This window comes from Lacerta agilis, chromosome 1 (assembly GCF_009819535.1).
Source record: "Lacerta agilis isolate rLacAgi1 chromosome 1, rLacAgi1.pri, whole genome shotgun sequence".
NCBI classification, from domain to species: Eukaryota; Metazoa; Chordata; class Lepidosauria; order Squamata; family Lacertidae; genus Lacerta; species Lacerta agilis.
The window spans coordinates 48,664,924-48,690,738 of NC_046312.1; the positions used below are offsets into that span (position 1 = coordinate 48,664,924).

Sequence of the window (25,815 nt, forward strand, 5' to 3'; positions counted from 1 at the left end):
TGTAATATGTATAAAACTTCATTTTAGAGGTCGTTCTTTTTTTTGGACTTGGAAGAGTTTACTCTTGAATTGGAATTCATGAAAAAGAATTGAACAAAGCAATGTGCAGAGAACTTGCTGTTTGGGCCTTTGGGTACGGTGCTCAAGTTCCTGTTTTCTTAGCCTTCTCTTCAGATTTCTTGCTCAGATATGGGCATATAAAACCAGTCAGTTGTTTTCTTTTCTTTCTAAAAACAATATACCATGGAGTCTGAAACATGGCAGGCTCACATGCTTCTGTGGCCATTCAGCTTCCTCAATCTACCATGCAGTCTTCTTCCTTAGCGGTTCCTGTTATTTGAATGTTCATTTTGCTAAGTTGTGTTTCCTCATTCACATGCATGGCAGTGTTTGGCCATTGTGGGAATTGGGTACACTTCAGGGATGGATGAACATCTCCCACTACCTGTTATTTGTGAATCTGAAACTTGGTGTTTCTTTACATTGTGGCACACTACAGAAATGCAAGAAGTCCTTCTTGATAGTACTATTTGTTCTGTTAAAATTAAACCTTTCTTCTTCGTTTCAGACTAGTTCGGTTCGATCCTCTTGGGCATTATTTACTCACAGCAATTGTTAACCCTTCCAATCAACAGGTAAGTAACTGTTTTATTCAGTTATTAGACATATAACTGGTGTTTCCTCGGTTAGAATTCTGTGTCTTATTAAATAGACAGTGGATATTTGCTGTTTTTAAACTGACTGAATATGAATGGTCTAGGTGTATTTGATGTAGAAGGTTAAATCTAAGTATGTATGAATCTGGTGACACCTGAATAGAAAACCATGTGGTAATTTGGTCTCTGCTTCCTAAGAAAAGAAAAAAGGGCTGGGATATAGTACTACAGAATAATTTTTTATTCATACCCAAAGTTTGGAAAGTTTCAAGAATACTTTGCCTTGCTGTGCTGCTGATTGCTTTGTTGTTGTAGCTATCCATACTGGTCAGCCCAAAGCCTTCTTGTCTGTGATGAAGTTTATGAGCTGCATTAGCACTTCACCTCTATGAACTGTGTAAGACCTATTGCTTGTTCAGAGAGAATCTGGAGGGTGTACCTTATGGTACTGATGGTTGACTAGGTCATATTGTCCAAGGTCATGTCCTATACATTTAACTTGTGACATATTCCTTGAGGCGATCAATTTAACTCTTTCAGCTACTCCCCCCCATGCAGATCTCAAGCAGCCTCTTGGCATCTTTTTGGTTCAGTTTGCAGTAAAAGCAGGGTTGTTTTTTTTAAAATCATATAGACGGTATTGGAGTGTGGTGTCTCCCAGGCTCATGAGCTGGCAGCCTGGCTCTTGTACTGCCAACAGCACCCCCACCAATTTTGGTGGCAGTTTTTTTTTTAAAAAAAGAAAAAAGAAAAAATAGGCATAGCTCTGAGGTAGGCAGATCCAGTCCCTGAATGGGGATATAAATCATTTTCTCCCTGATCATGAGCTTGATCATTGGAGCAGAGACAGGGTATCCTCAGCTGATCTGCACAGAGCAATTGAGGAGGGAGATCTCTCTCTCTCTCTCTCTGTCTCTGTCTTTGTCTCTCTGTGTGTATGCATGCACATGTGCATATACACTACAGGTACATAGCTGTCAACCCTCCCTGCTGTTCCCCACTGCTATATACATAGCTGTCAACCCTCCCTGCTGTTTCCCAATGCTATAATAAGGGAATTTCCCGCAAAAAAGGGAAAGGTTGACAGCTATGCAGGTATATGGTTCCAGGAGGGTTGACTGAGGGTGAATGTGACCCTCAGGCCAAAAAAAGGCTACCTGCTCTTTGTATAAAATGAAGTTGTGGTCCACCTTTGGCAGAATTGCCATTGTTGGAGTTAACTGTAACAACATGAGTTACTTTTGTGTTTCTTTCCTGGATCTGAGTAGTTAAAAATAATAGTAATAGAGAGTCTCTCAGTAACTTTGTCCTGCCCAAGGGCAGAGTCTGTGCTTTGTTTGTGGCAAAGTGCATCCTGTTTTTGCATCATCTTATTTTGACACAAGGTAATTGATCACTTGCACTTTCTTCTGCAGAACGACGAAGAGGTGGAAATACCTGTGGATAGTACCGAAATGCCACACTATCGTCAGCGTTCCATCCTCCAATCTCAGCCTGTGAGACGCACACCACTCCTTCATAACTTCCTGCATATGCTGTCCTCACGTTCTTCTGGTATCCAGGTGGGAGAGCAAAACGCCATGCAAGACTCGGCTACTCCCTCCCCTCCTCCTCCTCTCCCTCCTCCTCCACCACCACCACCTCCACCTCCACCACCACCACCTCCAGCTAGTGAAGCCTCTAGAGCATCTGCCTATAATGGCCTCAGTGAGCCTGTCAATTTCCCCTCAGTAAAATGTTGCCAACATCTGGGGGTGCTGTGCCTTTGCAGGCGATGTTCTAGTGCAAGACTTCCTTCTCTTTTTCCGTCCCAGGACAACACCCCTTCCACATCCTCTGGGTCCACTGGCACTTCCTTTTCTTCTGTGCAAATGGAGCCTTACCAGCCCCAGGAGCAGGCAACTACAGCACAGCAGGAGCAGGGACTCCTTAACCGACCATCTGCTTTCAGCACTGTACAAAGCAGTACTGCGGGCAACACCCTGCGCAACCTTAGCCTCGGCCCCACTCGTAGATCCCTTAGTGGGCCTTTGTCTGGCCACTCGTCCAGATTTCACCAGTCTACAAGAGAGATGGCCTCTGGGTTGGAGGGTTCTGAGTGGACTCGAACAGTGTTGAATATGGGCCCTCGCTCTGAGTTGGAAGGTATGCCTCCTCCTAGAACCAGTGCCTCTTCAGTGAGCTTGTTGTCGGTACTGAGACAGCAGGAAGGAAGCTCCCAGTCCTCTGTATATACTTCAGCTACAGAAGGGAGGGGTTTTCCAGCTCCTAGTGCTGAAGCTGAAAGCACTAGCAATGCTGGTCCAAGCAATCCAACCAGCATTCGCAATGAGTTTCAGTGTGACTTGAGGCGGTTCTTCTTGGAATATGATAGGCTTCAGGAGCTAGATCAGGGGATAGGTGGTGAACCCAGTCAGTCACATCAAGCCCAGGAGATGCTTAATAACAACATCGAGCCTGATAGACCTGGTCCTTCTCATCAACAGACCCCACATAGCAGTGAAAACAATTCCAATTTGTCACGGGGGCACCTGAACCGCTGTCGAGCCTGTCACAACCTGCTGACTTTTAACAATGACACACTTCGCTGGGAAAGAAGTACACCTAGATATGCACCAGGGCAGGTCCAAAGCACATTTGAAGGTGTGCCATCCAGCAGTAGCCAGCTACCACCTTCCGAGAGAATGGAAAGTAGAACTTCTCCCTCTAGCAGACTGCCACTGGGAAGATCTTCTAATCCGCCAGAGGAAAGGACCGTGGGAGTGGTCTTTAACCAGGAGACGGGGCACTGGGAAAGAGTTTACAGCCAATCTGCTTCAAATAGACCTGGGAATGTATCACAGGACGCCTTAAACCAGGAAATGCCTGAGGAAAGTTCAGAGGAGGATTCGCTTAGGAGGTAAGATTGCTAGACAGTTCTAATTCCTCCTCAGTCTTTCTGAAGCTGTACCATTGAAGTGTGAACTACTGAAGATCTGTAGGTACTCATTTCTGATGCTGTCATGAATCTGGCTGGTAGCAATATTGGATTCAGGGATCAGGTGATGGCTGCAGTGGGGCTCCTATCTAAAGCATAGAGTAAGCCTGTACACATTCAGAGGAGAGAACTATAATTTCTCGCCGAAAGTAACTATTCTCCCCAAGTCTCATTTTTATGTCGTTGAGGCATTGCATAGAGTAGCTAACTGTAGTACTTGTTAACAATGGCAACAAATGCAGTCCACTAGGCTTTTCATATATTCCCAGTTGTTAAGAATAGGGAAAACTTGATTTTCTTCTTAAAGGTGGGATGAGCAGCTCCTTACTTTTCAGGAATAATTTTGAATCTAAGATGGTTCAACTACTTATCATTACATCTGCATGTGACAATTACTTCTCCCATTGTGAGAAATAATGCCAATTCTTACGTCACCCTGTTCTTGAATTGTATGTCTGCCCAATGACTTGTAGGTGGTTGAGATAATATCTGAAACATTTCTTCCTGGTATTGGATCATGCCTGATCACCACAAAAGAAAACAAACAGGAATGCTGATGGTATATTTTGAGGGAATTATATCCCTTTCCTTTATTGCTTCAGGAAATCTGCTCCTGAATTGATTTGAGAATAACATTTCTCTTTGCTGCATGATGAATATTGGTGATGAAAGAAAAACTCCTATTTTAAAATCCCTGCCTCTGTTCCCCCACTTCCCTGCGTTTTGCTGGCTGCTTGTAAGATTACATTTTCTTCTCCTAAGTTTACCTAACATTCATCTTGTCAGGTGCCCGTTGTTCATGAATGACTAATCTTACCTTGAATGCCTTTGAAATTGGCAGCTGTCCTCTTCATACCTATACAAGCCCTCACCCACCAAATGGCATGCAGGTATTGCATCAGTTCAAACCATTTTGCAGCAACCAAGGGGCTTTCACCTTAGGCTGAACTAGTGATGTTCTTTGAACAGCAAGGAACAATGATTACCACATGCAGGAGGCCCTTCAGCATTTGCTGTGTGTAACAGGCCTGGAAAGTGATCTGTAGACCTTCTTACCTAGAGGACTAAACTAGAAAGAATGGGATTGCATTTAATTAAAGTATTGATGATGTATAGTCTCAGAGAAGTATCCGTTTGTTATGCTGCCCCATTGTTTAATCATAAGAAACCAGAAGAGGCCGTCAGTGCTTTCTTTCTTTTTCCAAACTTTTATTAGGCATTATAGATATAGATCATCTTAAAACATTCATATACAGTTTTTAAAAAAATATATACAAAGAAAAAGCCATATAAGATACATAGTAACAAGGACAAGGGGGCTGACAAGGGGGCTGAGTGAAAGGGTTCCTGTGTCTGTGCATGCAAACAAACATAGGAAAGCTGTGGAGAGTATCTGTGGGGCCATGGAATTGGATTGGGAAGCGGAAGGTAGATGTGAGAGGGACATGACTATTCCTAGAAATGCTTGGAAGACTTAAAAGCCTCCAAGGCAGTCTTTGCCAACCTGGTGTGCTGGCTGGGGCTGATGGGAGTTGCTGTGCAAAATATCTAGAGAGCTTCAGGTTGGCTCCCTTTTGTCTAGTGCAGTTATAGTTTAGAAGGCAAGCTGGTACTTTTCTTAGGGAACGGTCGTCGTGACCTATTTGGACTTCTCATTCTTTGTTGCTTATGATCCAGCTGATTGAATTTTTGGGGTGACTTAACTGTCATAGATGCTTATGTTCCTGCCATCCCCTCTGAGGTGCTGGCAGCTGTGACTGACATTTTATCTCTCTGACCAGATGCTTCTTGCTATGGTAAATGAATTTATAGTATGCAGCCTAGTGCTCAGGTTGTTTTTGGTATTCAGTACTTAAGAATTCCAGTAGCACAAAGCTTCAGTAGCTTTTCGCTGTGCAAAACACTATTTCACATTCTCTTCACTTCTGTCTCTCTGCTGAATATTTTCCTTTCTTCAGTATGAAGCAGGAGTTGATGCCTCAGTTACTCTTACTGTTACTAGTGTGAGTCCTATGCCAGGAGTATTTAAATCTAGGAATGTATGTGAAGGGGCAATTGCATGGGACCTTTACCTGGCAAAGAGGGAGGGTAGTGATCAGGGCATATGCCACTTCTCTCTTTCAGATGTTACCGGCAACAGTGTTAAGTAGAAACTGTGGTAAAACTCTTTTTGTGCAACTGGAGGTAAAAGTGAATGAGACCAAAGACTGTGACAGGATACTACAATTGTGAACAGGGTTCAAAATTAGCAGGGTGCCAGGCACATTTTGCGCCCGAAGATTCTCCATTTGTGAGCACCTCAAAAAGTCTGGGTGCCATTTTTTGCACCTGGCTAACACTCAAGTATTACTGAAATGTATGTTCTCTGAAGCCTTGAAGTGTATGTCAAGGATAGACAATATGTAAAGGAGTTTAATAATAAAGAGTAGAGTGTTTTGAAAACTGAAGCATGGTACCAATATTTTTATTGTAAACACCAAATTAAGCATGTATTAACAATTTCTGCTAAAATGTGATATTAACAATGTGTCACTTAAGTGATTTGCATATTAGTTCATGTTTATCAAAATCATAAATAAAAAGTGCTGCCAGCCAACCCAATGGCGACTAGACATTCTGTTTGGGTGCCCACAACCCAGGTCCCAGAAGCCATTTAGCTCCTAGCTTTTTTATCCCAGTTTCTAACACTGATTGTGAAGGGATGCGTTGGAGTGAAGCTGTTCTGTAAAGTTATACCTAGTAACAGAGTTCTACAGTTCAATTGGCACATTGAACATTGCTAGGAAGGCAATAGAAAGCCAGTGACAAGGCTGAAACCTGATTGTTAATGTGCCCGCACTCACCCATCCCTGTGGAGATGTGGGCTATTATGCCCCAGGTCTAGCTTCTGAGCAGCGTTCCAGGGCAGTTCCCATTATAGACCAATACTTGAAATCTTAAGGTAATGTTGTTGATCTAAATAATTACTGAAATGTCAAAGTGGGAATTAAGGCACTGCAGTCCTCTATCAATTCAGAAAAAGCCAAAAGTGTGTGTACTATACTGCAACCTTCTTTTGCTGTCAACTAGAAATCCAGGATTTGGGAGTTCTCCCAGACTGAGAGTTTATGAAGGGCTAAAGGAAACCAGAGTCTACTATTGGTGAACTGAACCAGGTCTGAGCAGCAGCAGCCTCTAAATATCAAAACTGCTAAACCAAGGTCAGATTTGAAGGGAAGAGCTGGTTATTATTTTACTGTTGTCACCTTACTCTAGATTACTATTGCATTTCACCCTGCAGTGTCACACACATTTTGAGCAGCAGAGAACACAAAGAAAGGTGCAGAACTCCCAAGGAAAGTCATGTGGCTGTGGTGATGTACTAGAGGTGAGGGATCAGCAAATAAATTCTGGTATTAAATAGTGTCTGTTGCTAGCTCATCCAGCAGATGTCACACTTAGCAATGCAGCTGTTGAATTGGTAGCTGAAAGCCTTAAAAGAAGGTTGAAAGATGAAGACAGGTTGTGCTTGCTACCTGTGTGTGGGCTTCATTTCCTTGACCTCATTTATCTATTTGAGAAGTTTCTTATTAGTGAAGTGTGTGCCTGCACTGGGTGAATGGAGCTAATGATGACTAAATGAAGGCTGTCCCTCTCTGAATCATGTTTCACAGATTGGCCATGTGTGAAAAGAGAGTTCTGATTTTTGACTGCTCTGGGCTAATTATCATAAGCTAATAACATAGGCATTAATAAGCATCTAATTGGTTTTCGTGATCTTATCCTTGGTCTCATTTTGTTAATCAAAGGAGATAAGCGAGAACCCCAATAAAAAGAGCACATGCCCCTTCCAGACAGTTTTATCGGAAAAGACAGGATAGGCTGCTTAGCATGACTTGGCACAGACACTGTGCTCTAGCCATGGGACTTTGGTCTCCAGGTAATGCATAATGCAATATTTTGTGTATGTATACACTGTAAGGTGAAATAAGGCCATATGTCTGTTTCAAAGCAATGAGGGATATGAAGACTTAATTTTCTCCAGTGATCTTTTGATTGGTGCTGTTTGAAGGACAGGACCTCTTGTTTACAGATGCTTTCACCATCTGCCTGTCTGTCTCTCCGTTGGACCCCAGGGTGACTGAATTTTGGAAATACTGCTGTGTCAGTGCACAAGCTACTTCATTAAGTATGCTGGTGGATGAGAGGAAAATCACTAAGCAAGACACAAAGTTGGTACTCTGATCATCTTCTGGTAGCCTTTTGCAGTGTTTTTATCTTTGTTTTTCTAGGCATGTTTACTTGGAAGTAAGTCTTGCTGACTTTGGGACTTATCCCTGAGTAAGTGTGGCTAGGGTTGCATCTTAAGTGTTGTCAAATAATGAGATAAAGCCTGTAACTATTTTCCATGTTAGGGGATTATACAGTTTGTAACATTACATTTCTTGAAAGTGTTGAGCTAGCAGATTGTGACTGCCTACCCTCCTTGTCGGTTAATTTTTGTTTTAATTGTAGGTTCATTTAGCACGAAACAGTAATGTTTGGTTCACACTTGCAATGCAATCTGCTATAATTTGTAGATGCAGATTTCTTCATTTGCTAATCAATGCTGGCAATTTTCCTTTTTTGGCAACTCATTCAACTCTAATCTAAGGTGAACATTATGATTTCCAGGTTGTTCTTTTTGTTGACTAAGATTGTCCAAGCTGGAGAAAAATTATCTCCTTCCCATTAACGTTTTTTTTATCTGAATAACAGAGGCTGAGAACTGGATGTCAGGTAGAAGGGTGAAAATGATGGGTAGTTTCATTGGGAAAGGGCATCCATGTGATGGGGAACTGCAAGAGAAAAATAAATACAGGTGGGGTAGGAAGGTAATGAAGGAAGGGTTTTTGTGCTTTGCAAATATTGGGGTTCTGATAGGCATGCTAATACCTCCCTGTTGTGTGTACATGGCATAATTTTGACTACATGAGGACTGGCACTTGGTCAATTGAGTTTGCCAGTAGCATATATGATGTTCTGCTACTCTAGCATATTGGAACCGATGGAGCAAATGGTCCAAGTAGCATTATAAGGAGGAATTAGAGGAGGAGCAAGATCAGAGACAACCCATATAATCTTTCCTGGGTATTGAGTTCAGTTGAATCACCTCATTAACTATTCTTTTTAAAAAAGAAGGTGGTGCCTCTCACACAATGTCTGCACGGGGGAGGCAGTCAAACCCCAAATTAGGAAAGAGTGCACATACGTTTGAAATTTGCCAGGCACTAGGCGAATTTGCACCTGGCTCTTGGCCTCTTGCAACCAAGTGCAGATGCCTGGGCTCCAGGATAGTGCCTGACATCTCCACCATCTGGAGGTGCATGCCTGGGGATCCTTAGATCTTGCCTGTTTTTGCACACTAACAACACATCATTTAGCATTCTATCCACAATATTTTATCTGCACAATGTGAACAAATTTCACAAACCAAAAACTCGTATTGAAAATTATAGCTTTTGAGCTGTCTGGCCCCAAAATGGCACCTATACATGTCATTTTGGTGACTGTAACCCTGGTTTAAGTAGCCATTTGAGTTTCTTAACACTGTACAGATAGTTTGAACAGAAGCTAACAAATCTTACAGCACCCTACCCTGACTATCTCTTCCCTTCCCACCAGTGCTAAAGAGAGCAGTCAAAAGCTTGAGGTTCATTTCTTTTTCTTTTGCAAAAAAACACTCGGGCAGATCGGTAGTATGATACCAAACTTGTTCCAAAACATCTTAAGTTCCTTTCTGGAACAATCTTGATCCATGCAGGCTGGTATTTGTTGCATTAGTCCTAACACTTAGCAAGTGGTAGCTGCCTTTCACCAAGTCAGACCATTGGTCCGTCTAGTTCAGTATTGTTCACATTGGTTGGCAGTGGCTTTTTAGAGTTTCGAACAGGATATTACTACCCCCATCTGGAGATGCCAGGGATGAAACTAGAACCTTCCGCATGCAGAACAGATGTTCTAGCATTTAGTCATGGCATTAGCCATGCAATTAGACATGGAGCACTGGCCTGACTTCTGCCCACCACCACAATGAGATTGTCAGTTGCTGGAGCAGAGCGCAAGATATCAGATCTTTCTTTTTATGAAACAGAAGTAACCAGCTTATAACTTGGCCTGGCATCAGATGAGATGAGCCAGACACAATTCTCAAGCCAAGCTTCTGGCATTGCTACTGTTCCTGCTCAGATAGGGAAATGTAAATATTTATATTCAGATGTTTTAATACATTTATCTCTGCCTGCAGCAATTGTTTATTGATGTTTCTTATATGCTAAATGATGTTCATGTTGCTTTCATTGATGAAGGTGAACCCTTCCAACTTTTGGAGGGGTTGTAGAAACTTCTACAGCATGACTAGAAGAGTTGGGAAGAAAACCAGAAATTTGGGTGTATTTTGATTTGACTATACTGGCCTTCTCATATCTTGATTTCTGTATTTTCTAGCCATCTTGAAATGCCATTCAGATTTGTGACTGAAACTTAACAGTACTATTGTGTTGAATTATAGAGTGGAAAAGGTCATCTGGACCAACCCTTTGCCAGTGCAGGAAATTCACCAGTACATTATCCTGATAGATTGTCATCCAATATCTGCTTAATAAAGCTTTTAGAAAGAGAGGCCTGCCATTTTCCAAAGCCATAGGGGTATCTTGCTGCTAGTGACTTCTTAGTACAGTGGTACCTCAGGTTACAGACGCTTCAGGTTACAAACTCCGCTAACCCAGAAATAACGCTTCAGGTTAAGAACTTTGCTTCAGGATAAGAACAGAAATTGTGCTCTGGCAGCGCAGCGGGAGGTCCCTTTAGTTAAAGTGGTGCTTCAGGTTAAGAACAGTTTCAGGTTAAGAACGGACCTCCGGAACGAATTAAGTACAGTGGTACCTCGCAAGACGAATGCCTCGCACAACGAAAAACTTGCTAGACGAAAGGGATTCGCTAATGAAAGGGTGCCTCGCAAGACGAATTTTTCTATGGTCATGCTTCGCAAGACGAAAATTTCAATGCATTCCTATGGGAATTAAATTCCTATGCATTCCTATGGTCGTGCTTCGCAAGACGAATTTTTCGCAATACGAAACGACTCGCAGAACGAATTAATTTCGTCTTGCGAGGCACCACTGTACTTAACCAGAGGTACCACTGTACTTTATATTTTCCCTGTGTATTCTTGAATGTACATACATTTTTCTCTGTGTGGAGACTTTCCTCTTAAATTTCTGCATGTTTTATGGGAATTCCTATCCAATATTTAATTTACTTTATATAATTGTTTACATCTTCTGTCTGACCTGAGTAGCTTAAAGATTTTGTGTAAAGATTTTTTTTTTTTGCTTTCTAGTATTTTAATTAGTGAGACAGACAGGTTGTGTATCCACAGTAGTGTCTAGAGGAGGATGAATGAACCACTGAAAGGAGTGCAGAGAAGAAATGCAACAGTGCACCTGTAACAGCAAAACTGGATACCTTCATCTGCCCCACCTGCAATAAAAAAATGTCTCTCCTGTATTGGTCTCTACAGTCACAGCAGGCGCTGTAAGTCTCCAACAGTTTGACTTCACCCCCAAAGGCGTACTCCTCCATTGTATCCTGAGGCAAATGGATACCAACAACGGACAAACCACCACCAACAAATTAAGCTCAACTCAATCCCACTCAGACTCATTCATCCTTCCTTACAAACCATATTTCACTTTCCAGAGCTCCACTGTCTAAAATACTAAACAAGACATACATTCTGGGTATGACATGCAAAGACAAATGTCTGGTTGCTATTATATTTTAATTGTTAGGTACTTTTGCTGGCCACATGACCCAGAAGCTGTACGCCGGCTCCCTCGGCCAATAAAGCGAGATGAGCGCCGCAACCCCAGAGTCGTCTGTGACTGGACCTAATGGTCAGGGGTCCCTTTACCTTTACTTTTCTCCCACCACCGAGCAGATCACATTAATACCAGTAACGTTTCTTCTAATAAATTAACATGCAGAAATGTGATGGGAGATTTTATTTTCAGCCTTAGGACTGCTTCTTCCATTGTCTCCTGAGACAGACGAATGACAGCAAACACCCCTGGTTCTTAATCCACCTTTTAACACTGACATAGATCTATAGACTGTAACCTCCATGTATATTTGTGTTAAAATAGCATGATTTACTTTATCCAATACAATGTTATTTACTTTTTGCCAGTAGAGGGTGCATCTCTCAAACTCAATGGTGGGTTGATAACATTTTTAAATATGGTACAAGAATACTGTTGTGAAACAGCATTATAGAGCAAAAACACAGCTTTTTCTCCAGCTGAATAAGAAATCTTCATTCAAAGTCCTCCTCCAAGGGTCTTCTGCTGGTTCCCTCACTGCAAGAAGCGAAGTTACAGAGAATCAAGCAGAGGGCCTTTTCGATAGTCGCACCCTCCCTGTAGATATCAAGGAAATAAACAACTATCTGAATTTTAGAAGACATCTGAAGGCAGCCCTGTTTAGGGAAGTTTTTAATGTTTGATGTTTTATTGTGTTTTTCTGCTGGGAGCTTCCCAGAGTGGCGGTCATCTTAACCAACCCTTTGCCAGATGGTATAAACATTGTTGTTACCTTGTTTGTAGCAAGGTCACCAGGTGCTTAGTCACTGTGCATGTATATTTAGATGATACATTCCTAAACTTTTCCCATACAGCAGATATTTTCAACCTTTTTGAGTCCACGGCTCCTTTGTCCAACTGCATTCCTTCTGTGGCACCCCTGTGAGGCTCAAGAGCCCAATTATGTCACCCCTTGCTCGCAGAACTGGCAGCCTCTCACCCCTTTTCAAACACCATTCCTTGTGGACTGTTCTGCCCTCAGCATCCTCTCCTCTCCCCTCTTCTTGGGAGTCCTGGGCAGCCACTGCTGCCACCCCTGGTCTCTGAGCCGCCCTCCCAAGAGAGGTGCCTCCTCACACTGCCCCACAGGGAACAGGGAAGCACCCCTGGCCAATCCCAGAGGCACCATTTGCTTGGGGAGCTTGTATCCAGGGCTGCTGCAACAAACAGTTATGCAAGCCTTTGGGAGGCAGAGATGCAAGCGGGCATCAGAGGAGGGAGGGAAGGAAAGAGGGACAGAGGCCAGTGTTGCCCGTGGCACCCCTGGCTATCATTCAAAGGCACCCCAGGGTGCCATGACATACTGGTTGAAAACCACTGCATTACATGTTCTAAATGTAATTTGTTAAGTGCGGCCTGAACATTTATTTGACTACATCAGTTGAGTATTTTAAAAAAATTGATCTTGATTTCTTAATACAAGTGATTTACAGAAATTTAAAATGGCAGACACAAACTTAAAAACAGTCTGGTTCAGCAGGGATCTTTTATCCAGTTCAGTGTCCTATATTTCACAGGTGATGGGTCCAGAGCTTCATAGAAGCCCACAAACAGGTCATGAAGGTTGCAGTCCTCTTGTGCTGTTTCCTCTCCCCACTCCCTTTCTCTGCCCCGCCCCGCCCGCCCCCCAACTCTGCAGTTACTCAGTGGAAGATGGAGGTTCCACAAACTACCCTTGTTAATAGATAAACTTGTCTTCTGTGAATTTGTCTTAGCCTCCTTTAGAGCCATCTAAATCAGTGCATAGCACCACAGTTTGTTACAGAAAATTTCTTACGCATTATGTAAATTCCTGAATCTGTGGTCAATTTCATTGGATGGCCTGTGGTATTATGAAAGAGGAAGATAAAGGTTTCTGCCTACTTGCTTCATGGTATGTGTAACTTTATAAATATCCTTTTGGTTGTCATCTTTTCTTCTAAAACTGAATAACAAATGCTTCAGCATTTTCTTGTGGGGGACATGCTTCAATTTCTTGATGATTTTGGTTGTTCTTCACCTCTGCTGATAATCCCATCTCAAAAAGACTGTCTCACATGTATAGAATTCTAATTGTAGCTGCATCCAGAGATTGATATAAAATTATTATGAGTCTGGCTGTCTTATTGTCAGTCCCTAATCCCTAGCATGGAATTATTTCTCTGTTCACATCTGCCATATGCTGTTGACTTTTTCAATGAGCTGTGAAACACAGACCAAGATCTTATCTCACTAGTTGCTGCTAGGTGAGACTCCACCAGTGTAAATGTGAAGTTAACTTTTTTGCCCCATTGTGCATCACTTACTATGCTTTTTGAATTTCTCTTGTCATTTCCTTCTCATTCAATTTCAAGAGATCATTTTGGACCTCTTCACAAGCCATTTGGATTTTCACTATACTGAATAATTTGACATCATCAGCAAAATTTGCTGCTTAGTTGAGCAGTTAAGCCAAAATTTGCATTATTTGGAATAAAAATATGAAACTTGGCACACACCAAACACTTTTTTATATGGATCTTTATAAGCAATGCTCCCTGGCGGTGCAGGATAGGAGAGTAACAAAAGTGTACTTTAAGTTTTGTGCCTGTTCTATAGTTTGAAGAGTATGGAATGACTGTCCCAGCCTGTAGAGACCACTGCTGTCTTCAGCAATGCTTCTTCAGCAGTCCTTGCAATTGGCATTGAGTTCCGCAGGACATTCCCAGGAAAATAAACAGAATTGCAGTCTTAAGTGGTGGTTAACTGCTGTTGATGGTACACTGAATACTCAAGTACAAAAAGAACAATGAAGTCTTCCAGACAATGATATAACAACATGCTCTTGAATTACTCAAGAAGAATGACCATAGTATTATCAAATTCAACATACAGTAAATGCAAATGGAAGGTTGTCCAGAAAAATCTATCGCCATTGTATTTTTTAAAAAGTTTCCTTAAAGAATAAAATTAGCTATAAGGCAGTTGCAAGGAAGAGGCAAGAGGTCAAATATCTTTAGGATGGTTAGAGCTTGATTAGAAACCAAAATAATATAATCATAGCTAGAATATTTTCAACAGATTTAGAAAGGTAGAAACAAGTACAGGGAAATGGTTGTTGAGAAAAGCAAACAGTAGTAATCAAAGGCAAAAAAGTTTCCCTTCAAATGTAGAAGGCTTGACCAACTGAAGAAAACAAAAATAACTACAAACTAAGGCAGAAACTAATTTAAGTTGGCAATAAGGCAGATGAACAAAGACTGAGAAGCATACAGCTAAAAAGACACAACTAGTATATATATATTTAAATTCATTACCAGCAGTCAACTAGCCAGTTCGATTTTTGGATAACAGAAGTGTGAAGGGTTGCAAAAAGAGGAAAGGATAGTTGAAGGAAGCTGAATTATTTTTTTGTACCTTCTTTGCCACATTGAGCAGATGTTTATGCCTGAACCACATTCATATTCTCCATCTCTCTGGTAGAATGTACACACATTAAAAAGAGGCTGTGAAAATGCTTTTAAAAAAAATGTTTTGAAAAATACATTGAATTTGGCATAGCTTGCTGTCACCATCTAGTGTCACATTTGTATATTGCACTTCACAACACATTTAAAACACTTTATTTGCAGCAGTATAGCTGGGTCCTCACTCACACTCTTTCACACACACTAGCTGAAACTAGAACTAGAGGTGATGAAATGAAGCTGTATGCCTAACTGACAAATTATCAAGTCACCCAATCTGGACATACACAACTAAGAGTTTTTAATACACTGATATATTGATTTGGTATACATCTCATACTTCAACTTTTTCCTTTCCTCCGTCTCACAAGAGGGAAAGTATTTTTCTTTTAAAACAGTTGTTGTTTAGTCGTTTAGTCATGTCTGACTCTTTGTGACCCCGTGGACCAGAGCACGCCAGACACTCCTGTCTAAAACAGAGTGTGCTGCAAAACACAGGTTTCATGTAAAAACAGTGCTTTCCCCTTCAGAATAGGTTTAATCATGTGCAGATACAATTGATTTGAGGTTCAACCAGGTTTTCTTAAATTAGACACATCCCTATTATGAAGCTGTTTTTAGTTAAGTCTCCTTTCTTTGTCAACACAATGTTAATATAGAATGTCCCAGCTTGATGCCTTTTGGATTGTAGAGTGACAGGATATTCGGGAAATAATGTGCAGAATCTATCCTAATGTAGCCTCTCTAAATGTATGTTAAGCCCCTAATATCTTCAAAAAGGATGAAATAACTGTAGGCTGGCATATGCTAACTGTGCCAGTCCAGTGAACATTATAGGGCAGACTTTGAACTTAATTTGCTGTGTATGCGAGCAACTTGATATGTCTTTAGATATAAAGGATTTTCTGTCATTATTATTACTACAAGACATTCTTTGCTGTGAACTCATAGTGAGGTTACTTTTATTTGTGTTAAGTGCTGACACAGATAGCGCTGAAAGCTCTGTATTCATACAATTTTTTATTTTTTGCCTTCAAGCATCTCCTTATTCAAGTTAAAGAGCTTATCCACACTGTAGATTTAAACTAGTTTTGAGAGTCACTCCCTCTTTGAACACTGGCTTCTATTCTGTTGGATGATGGATGGGCAACTAAGGATTTCTAAAAATTCTTTGCTCTCAAGCAGTTCAGATTCCCATGATTCTTTTGGAGGATGCCATGGCTGTTAAAAGTGTTATAAACAAATAGCTTCATAGTATAGATCATGGGTAGGAAAACTAAGGCCTGGGGGCCGGATACTGCCCAATTGCCTACTAAATCTGGCCTGCGGACTGTCCGGGAATCAGCTTGTTTTTACATGAGTAGAATGTTTCCTTTTATTTAAAATGCATCTCTGGGTTATTTGTGGGACGTAGGAATTCGTTCATTTTTTTTTTTTCAAAATATAGTCCGGCCCCCCACAAGATCTGAGAGATAGTGGACCGGCCCCTGCTGAAAAAGTTTGCTGACCCCTGGTGCAGCTAGCAGGTGGCAAAAGGCAGACAAGAAGCACAATAAATGAATCTATCTGCACTTGAGTTCTCTTTCTTAATAAGCCATCTGAAATGATCCACAGAGTCCCTTAGTATAGTGGGAAGAAGGAAAGTGGTTTTGCTCTTGTGCATGTTGGAAGCATCTATGCCTGTTGGAATACTGGCATGTTTTCATTCACAACATTTTAAAGGCTTTTTGAAAAGATGAATGTAAAAAAGAAATGTTAGCATTGCCATGTGATATTAAAATAATGTGATATTATTTTAAAAGAAGGTAGAAGTAGACTGGATACAGAAGTCCATAAGCTAATATAAGAACCAATATCTGAAAGTTGAAAACTGAGAAAAAACCCATTTTGTAATTAGAAAATAAAAAGGCGAAGTAAGGCTTCACTTCCAGTGGGTAGAGGTGGGTTTTTTGTTTTTACTTGCCATTTTTATGTCCAAAATGAATGTTTCTCTAAATACATGTTGTGTTTAAATAAAAATGATTGGGATTAAGATTGTAATAAAATATGATGTTCTTATGTAGAATGATGTAGACAGTCAAATTAAATTTCAGCTGTCCTACTCTTATGGATTCAGACCTCCTACATTTGAAGTTTTACTTAGTAAATCTGTAATCAATACTGTAGATCAGAAGTTGTTTTTCACTTGAATCCCAGGGTCTGTCAACCAGAGCCAGATGCAAGATTGTTGCTAGATATAGAATGCTGATTAAGGGAATGAAGCCAAAGTAACCTGGTCACTTGGTAGGTAAGGCATACTGAGTCAGGAAGATAAGTGGTTAACACAAGACCATTCATGGCAGATAACTCACTTTACTTGCTTTGAATAAACAACTTGCTGATCTACTGCAGATCATCAAGCAACCTACAAGAAAATCTTTATCTACTGTTTGCCTGCCCCAGCTTTAGGTTGGTTACTACTATATTTGCACTTGACAGTTCATATGCCTTGCAGTAACATTGTTAGACCAGGCATACCTGACTTGCCTGCCTTGTATTGAAGGGTTTTATGGCATACTCTCTTGTTCCTGTTTAAGCTGAGTATCTGTTAACTGGAATGGTCTACTGTGTTTCTGTTGTCTGTCTTTTGTTTTAACATGTGCAATCTGTGCAACGTGTAATTTGTACCTGGAGACCTTAGATACTGGAGAATTCTAGATATAAGGGTCTTGGTCTCTCCCATTTTATGGTGGTTGTTCTTTATCTTAACTTGATCACCCCATCAGCAAAGAATGATTGTAAAAAGGCCCTCTGCAGTGGCTTATGCATTACTTGTGCTCACATGTTGCTTACCCACATTCCAACTCCAGTGCAGTAAACAAACTGGGTCTGATCACAGAGGGCAAATATTAAAAGTGTGATTGAAAGTGGACAGGTAAGGAAGGATTCACAATTTGAAAGTCTGCCAAGAATGTAGAGACTTCTTCCCCAAGCAAATGGCCTCTGAATGTTTTGGATTGCAACTCCCATCACCCCCCAACCAGCATGGCTGTGGCTAATGGAAGTTGTGGCTGATGGAAGCCACCAGGTTGGGGAAGGTTGATGCAGAATATTTCACATATTTTTTTAAAAAAAAGTGAATACGCATCAATCTTCATCACAATGAATTAGGAAATTGTCCTTTGTCCACCCTCAATTGTGTTATAACAACACTGCTGATAGAAGAAAGATAGGCTTGTACTATTCACAATTGTTCCTTTTTGACTCATGGTTCTGTTTGAGATTTCTCTTTGCGCAATCTTTTCTGCACCCACTGTAGCTTCCTATTTTGGGAACACTAACGCTACTGCTATTTCACTACTTTTGCCCTTTTACTCTTGATTCCTTTTGTTGTTGAAGTTTGGTGGGAGAAATACATGCTTCTTCCTCCCTCACTTTCATAATGACTAATAGAGGACATTATGCTTCTGTGCCTGCTTCTCTCTGAGCTGTGCTATAAACCGATAAGGGAGGGGCAAAATCTGAACCATTCCTGGCCTAGATGTGGTTTCATTGTTACTGTAGCTAAGGTAGAAGCAGGAATCTTGTTCCTGCCACTCTGGTAATAGCTCACAGTCTGAATCGAAATGCATGGGCTTTTTAAAACAAGGTTTTTGTGAAGGTTCCATATTGCCAAATAGCCTACAAACACATTAAATTTTAGATTTGTGAAGACTGATTTCTCCCTTTTATCCAGTGAGAATAGGCATTTTAAAAATCAGTTTAATGCAACAGAGATAAGAAACAACCATATACATGAAACAACTTACCTGTTAAAAATGTAGTATGTGCCCACAGCAAATACTGTAATCGAGTGAATATATATGTGTATACTGCAAAAACAATATGCAGTGAACTGGAGCAATGACCAGATGAAACAAAACAAAATAAAAAATTCATTCCAGTAACACCTTAGAGACCTACTGGAAGGAATTTTTTTGTTTTGTTTTTGTTTTGACTATGGCAGACTAACCCGCAAATGAAACAAGAATAAGATACTTTGAGGCTTGTGTTTTAGGAACATACTCTGAATGATAAAACACTATCTCCTCAGGCTGCAGCTGAGCATCCAAAAAGAGAGGCAAGAAGGTTGCTGTAGTTCATCTAGGAATTCTTGAAACATAGAAGCGAATGAAAAAAATCCAGTGGATTACCCTATATCAGTCTTTCTCAACCTTGGGTCCCCCAGATGTTTTTGGCCTACAACTCCCATCATCCCTGACCACTGGTCCTGCTACCTAGGGATGATGGGAGTTGTAGGCCAAAAACATCTGGGGACCCAAGGTTGAGAAAGGCTGCCCTATGTGTAACAGACAGCCCTCTTGAGAGAAGACTGGAAATTAGCAGTTAAGAGGGGAGGTACTAGGTGAGATTGCAGTACTGATGGGTGTTCTTATATTCTCAATCCAATGGGCTCTTTAAGTGTATCACAGTACAGGCAACTCCCTGTTTGTATGTGGGTTGTGTTCCGGGTCATTGTGTACATAAGCCTGTTCTGCTTCCGCCCCATTCTGGGGCTGGGCTGAAAATGACATGTGTGTTGGAGATTGCATGTGAGGAGCACACAAAATATACACCACAAAATATACACCGGGTTTCTGCTTGTGCATGGGCAGAAGCGCTAAACGTGGGTTTCTGCTTGTGCATGGGCAGAAGCGCTTTGCGTGGGTGCGCAGATGCGGCACTTTGCCCTGCGTCCTTTTTGGCTAGCCGCCGGGGCTCCGCAATGGATCCTGGCTGCAAAACAAGGTAGAACTGTACTAATTTGATATTTTGAAGAGAGATACAGTGGGTAAGGGTGGTGGTGGATTAAAATGGGCAGGATTTAATTTAGCTATACACTTGTTTTATTTTTGTACCTGTCTATAAAACTTGCACAGAGCATGGTCTCACTGGACCATGTTGATGTAATTATTTGCTCATTATAGAATTTTGCAATGGGGAGAGCTACAGCTTTGGGATCCAATTACCTGGGGACCTTATGCCCAGCAGGGTTCTGCCTAATGCAGATGTGGGTGGAGATATCTGTGGCTTCACTTGATGAGTTTAAGTGGAAAAGTGATGACTTTGGGTTTCTCCAATTTAGCCATTCTGGTCTGCTGGGTAACTAATGTGCATTCTAATTATTTTTCCATATGCTTGTTTAACTGATTGCTCCAGATAGCTTTGAGTCTGCAGTGATATAACTGCATTGAACCACAGAAGGGGAATTAACACAGGACATATGCTAGTTTTCTACTATCTTAAAGTACCGGTAAAATTCCAAAAGGAACCAATTTTACCCATGGTTCCTAAATCTCTCACAGTCAAGAAACATTTGTTTTATTTTTTTCTGAATTAAAATGAGAAGTACACTTCACTATTGCATTTGAAATGTTTTACCCTTAAGATTATGTACAAGTAAGAATTGCCTCTTGTATTCCTGTATGTGCTGCTGTTCTTTGATTGCCTGATTGGAAGAAGACTAACTCATGCTGAAATACAATAGACAGAGTCTTCTGAGTCCTGGTAATTCTGGCCATTGGGAAGAGGTCCCAAAAGACCCCTTTTGGGGTGAATGGGTGGTAAAATGGCAAATGGGTGGTAAAATGGCAAATGTAATTCAGTGTAAATGAGTGTTAAGTGATGCATGTAAGTGCAAAAAATTATTAATTTCACATATATGCTTATGGGGTGTGAAGTTCCAATGACTGACTAAGAGCAAGACCTTGGGGTTGTAGTGGATAGCTCAATGAAGAGGTCACCCCATCATAATGTCAGTGCCATAATGCCATTATTCACATTTATGGTGTGGCTGCAGCTGATCTCTTCATCTCAGAAAGGATATTGTAGACTTGGAAAAGGTTCAGAAAAGAGCAACTCAAGTGTTGAAGGGAATGGAGAAACTCATCCATTAGGAACGATTACAGCTTTGGGGGCTTTTTACCTTAGAGAGAAGGCAAGTAAGAGGAGGCATGATAGAAGTATATAAAATTATGCATGATATGTGTTCTCACAACACTAAAGTCCATGGATCTCCAATGACACCAAATGTAGGAAGCGTCAGGGTAGACAAAAGAAAGTACTTCTTCACTTTCATTTGAGACAGTGATAGCCTCCATCTAGGATGGCTTTAAAAGAGGATTAGACAAATTAGATTACTAGTTCCAGTTACAGGTGGGTAGCCGTGTTGGTCTGCCATAGTCAAAACAAAATCGAAAATTCTTTCTAGTAGCACCTTAGAGACCAACTGAGTTTGTTCCTGGTATGAGCTTTCGTGTGCATGCACACTTCTTCAGATACACTGAAACAGAAGTCACCAGATCCTTAAATATAGTGGGGGAGTGGGGAGGGGTATTACTCAGAAGGGTGGTGGGAATGGGTGATAGGCTGATAAGTGTGGAAAACCTGTTGACGACTCTAAACGGCTGCAATTAGTCTTGCAGGGAAAGGCAAGGGGTGAGATGGCTAAGGATGGCTTTGTTATGTATAAAACAAAGGATAAATGGACATAAATCTGATATCAGGAATCACAAGACAGAGAAACCAGTAGGAGAACACTTCAATCTCCCAGGACATTCTATAAAAGATCTCAAAGTAGCTGTCTTAATACAAAGAAATTTCAGAAATAGACTGGAAAGAGAAGTGGCTGAATTGCAACTAATCACCAAACTTAAAACCATGGAGAAACCTGGTTTGAACAAAGACATTGGATTCTTATCTCATTATACATAACAAAGCCATCCTTAGCCATCTCACCCCTTGCCTTTCCCTGCAAGACTAATTGCAGCTGTTTAGAGTCGTCAACAGGTTTTCCACACTTATCAGCCTATCACCCATTCCCACCACCCTTCTGAGTAATACCCCTCCCCACTCCCCCACTATATTTAAGGATCTGGTGACTTCTGTTTCAGTGTATCTGAAGAAGTGTGCATGCACACGAAAGCTCATACCAGGAACAAACTCAGTTGGTCTCTAAGGTGCTACTAGAAAGAATTTTCGATTTTGTTTAGATTACTAGTGACTACTAGCTACAACTACTATACTCTGCCTCCATGATGAGAGGCCATCCACATCTGAATACCAGTTGCTGGAAACTGCAGGAGGGAAGAGTACTGTTCTGCTCAGGACCTGGTTGTGGACTTCCCATTGGCATCTTGTTGGCTAAAGTAAGAACAGGATACTGGATTAGATGGCCCATTTGCCTAATCCAGCAGAGCTACTATTGTTGTTTATTTTGTTTCAATGCTACATTTAATCACAATACTTAATGCATGTAGTGCTTTCAAGTGTTCACAGTGCTTCACATGAAGTTGTAATCCATACAAGAGCCTTCCAAGGTAAATCAGGATTATCTCCCATACTGCAGATGGTAGTGTGGTGTGCGCACTGAGGCTTAAGGCATTAATGATTTCATTGCAGAGGCAAAATGTGAGCTAGCTATATCCTGATTTTGCACCTCAGTCTTGTTGCTGTTATACTACTACACTATCTTTTCTATATGTTTTTATATAGCAGTGTTTCTGTGCACCTGATAAACGTTGGAACTGTATCAGTCAGAGTCCTTTTGCTCTTTGTGTGTTCAACTAATGTCTAGATGTGGGAGCAGAGCAAGACTGAAGCTTTCTATATAAGCCTTCAGTGTTTAGGCATTTAATCAGTAATGTATTTTTTAAAACCCTTTAATTGGGCAATTAAAGTACTTATAAAACCCTGCAGATAGGTGCAGTCTTAGAAGATGCATTCCTCCATTTACACAGAAGGGAGTATCTTTTTTCATAGTGTCACCCATATTGTGATAGACACATCTAAAAACAAGGTGAACTTTTATTATGTGTACATGGTGTCATTTTTACCATATATGGATACCTGCTTGGAGAGTGAGCTAGTTTATTAGTCTATAGCATTAAGAAGTTGCAAAAGAAGCATAAATTGCCCAACACAACATTTTATATTTAAGATGGCATTGGTTTAGTTTCCTCCCTACTTTCTGGGCATGAAGAGAAAGTCTAAGATGCTACCTCCAAAAATATTGTTCTGCCGGGAAGGCCTGATGCTGAATGCCTTTAAATCTTGAAAGGTAACCATTACTTTCTTGCTCCATAGCATCTTAGGCAGGTATGGAAAGACTGCTTCTAATCTTGCAGTGTTGTGAAATGGGAACTGCTTTTAAAATGACTCTCCAATGAAGAACTAAAATACTGGGAACAGTGTTTATGTTGGCTCCCTTTTTCTAGTTTTACCAAGGAATGGTTGTCTTGGGCTCCCTGGCAGTTTGACAGTTCTAATTGTGTCACTTTAATATTTCACTCTGTTTGCTGTTTTTAATTCTAATCCATTCCATTGCAATTCAGATCACAGTGTTCTTGGGCAAAGAGAAGCTCTCAGAAAAAGTTGCTTTTGAAAACTTATTAGCAGTGTAATTGGGACTTTCAGATCCCTTCTGTTTTCAGCAGCAGTGTATGCTTCCAGCCCTCGGAATAACACTGAGCAGGTGCAGTGGTCTTGCAAAGCCCTTTCCACAGGTACTAATATCAGGAGGCAGACAATTTGTTGACATCGCAACAGAGAGCACCATTGAACAGACAGCAATTTATGCCTCTTGATAGTAAAAGAATTTTTAAAATACAAAGGCTAATTTAGTAAGCTAGAGCTACAGCACCTCTCACAGTGCGTAGAGTTAATCTTCATCACTGAGGCATTGATTGACAATCTGGAGGATGCTAATGTGCGATTTTTCTGCTGAGCGGGGGAACAGAATGGAAATTGCAGTTTCTCGGCTAATTGTGCTTTAGCTGTCATTTGTGACAATTTTCATGTTGTCTAGACAGCTTGCAGAGCAATTGGTTCTTGAGCCTATTGCTAGCCAGATGTAGATCTGGACAGTCTGGCTGAGGAAAAACTTGGAATTCAAAGGGGGCACTTCTGGTGTGACATCAAACATACCTACATTTAAAAAATGGTTTAGGAAGAGGGTGCGCAAATGGTGCTTGTTACTTGATTCTTCTCCCTCCCCCACCAAAACCCCTTCGAGCATGTTTGTGACAAATGTACCAGGTATGTGCCTCTTTTCCTGGATTCTCTTTTTCTAGCTGAAAAATATTCAAATCTTCAGGTGCCACCACCAAATGTTTTAGAGTAGGAGTGGCTATTCTTGCCCTGGAGCCAACACCAGACCCCAAAGCAATATTTTCTGACCACCACCCCCATCCACCACACCAGTGCATGTGTCTGCCATGTGTATATGCAAGAGCGTGGGGTCACACACCCTGAGGGCAGATGGATGGCAGGCAAATCCTCTGGCCAAAAAATGGTTAGCTGCCTCTGGTTTAGAGGCATGGATATCTCTCCTGTCCTATACTTGGGGCTCTTTAAGCTGAAAATACTAAAAGCTATTGAAATTGTTCACCAACAAGAGTAAAATTCTGCAGCCTATATAAATTACACAAATTGATCACAATCACTTACTCAATGTTTACCATTTTAAATTATGTTAAATTTAAAATGGTAAGCATTAAGTAATTTTGTTTTAATTTTAATTGATTGTCCTTGATTGATTGATTGTCCTTGAAGGAGTTAGGAAACATGCAGGGCATTGAAGCCCTGTCCCCTGACACTAGAAAACATATTTAGGTGTTCCTCTGGCTTCTGAGGTTTCAGTAGACATGGTCTGTATACTTTCTGGCATATATTTGTAGCATAACAGCTAGACACTTACTGGTTTGTTTCTGGGAATTCTCAGCAGAATTCTGTGCCCAGTTCTACCAGTTGTGTGTGTCCCATCCCCATGCTCTGTCATTGAATCCATCCCTGGCTATGTATCTCTTCTCCCTTCTGTGTTCATAAATCAACATATTACACTAGGTGGTATACCAGCTTTCATTTCTTATGGCAGAGGCATCAACTGGAATGGACTGAAGGCCAAGCTCACCACTTGGAAGATATCCAGGGATTACACATAGCATAATTTTTCACTCTGCCACCAAAGAAAATACTGGTTTTGATGGGGAAGGTAGTTAAACCCAGTAGCTCACTTTTAAATATGCTCCACATAATCCAGTCTGAATGCATCCAAATCCTTGCATTGGTGCTGCTCCCATTTGCCTGCTCTCTGCTTCAGGCCTGACATTCCTATCCAAAATCTTCTTTCATGCCAAACAGCCCATCTCTGATGTGTAATCTCTGTCTTCAGTTTATTTGTCAGCTGGCGAAGAACATCGCTACCACCCTTTGCACACTCTTCCCACTTGGTTGCTACTGCTGGCAGGTTGCAAATTCAACACTCCTATACACCTGCATTATACAAATGGAATAGACAAGGGGCTGGTGTTGAACAATGCAGTAGTCACTATTGGTAGGTCAGCTCCTTTGTCCTGTGCTCTCTAGCCTTGAAGGTGTTTTGTTAACTTGTGTGGAATGAGGTAGAGGGGTTGTCTGCATTGGGACACTGAAGAGGCATAGTGCCCCCTCCCACCCTTTGTTTGATAGTCCTTGTGCCATGGGTAATGTTGGGTTGAGAATTCAAGCTTTATAGTTATAGCAGGGTAGGGAACCTGTGGTCCTCCAGATGTTTATGCATTCCAACACCTATCATTCCCAGCCAGCATGGCCAAGGATCAGGAATGCTGGGAGTTGTAGTCCAATAACATTTGGAGGGCCACAGGTGCCCTCTTCATGCTTTAGAGCAGTGTTTTTCTTTTTTTTTTTTTATAAGGTTTTATTATTTTCTATTAAGACAAAGGGAGAACATAACATAAACAACAACATTCACAATATAAAAATACAAAATACAATACATAAACACAATACAAAAACATAATCAAACAATCACAATAAAAAGAAACATATACAAACCTTTAAACTAACATTTATCCTCTTAC

The 25,815-nt window shown here is 41.0% G+C and overlaps 1 protein-coding gene across 2 annotated transcripts in view; it reads left to right on the forward strand.

Annotated features, from left to right (window-relative positions):
• AMBRA1 (autophagy and beclin 1 regulator 1) overlaps nucleotides 1–25,815 on the forward strand; it is a 157,490-nt gene that overhangs the window by 14,538 nt on the left and 117,137 nt on the right. Inside the window, exons 6-8 of one of the 2 annotated variants that reach the window (XM_033148795.1) lie at nucleotides 569–635; nucleotides 2,072–2,218; nucleotides 3,143–3,555. In XM_033148795.1, coding sequence (XP_033004686.1) covers nucleotides 569–635; nucleotides 2,072–2,218; nucleotides 3,143–3,555 — 627 coding nt within the window. Of the gene's footprint in view, nucleotides 1–568; nucleotides 636–2,071; nucleotides 3,556–25,815 lie in introns of both variants that reach the window. The other variant, XM_033148786.1, reaches the window with a different exon arrangement.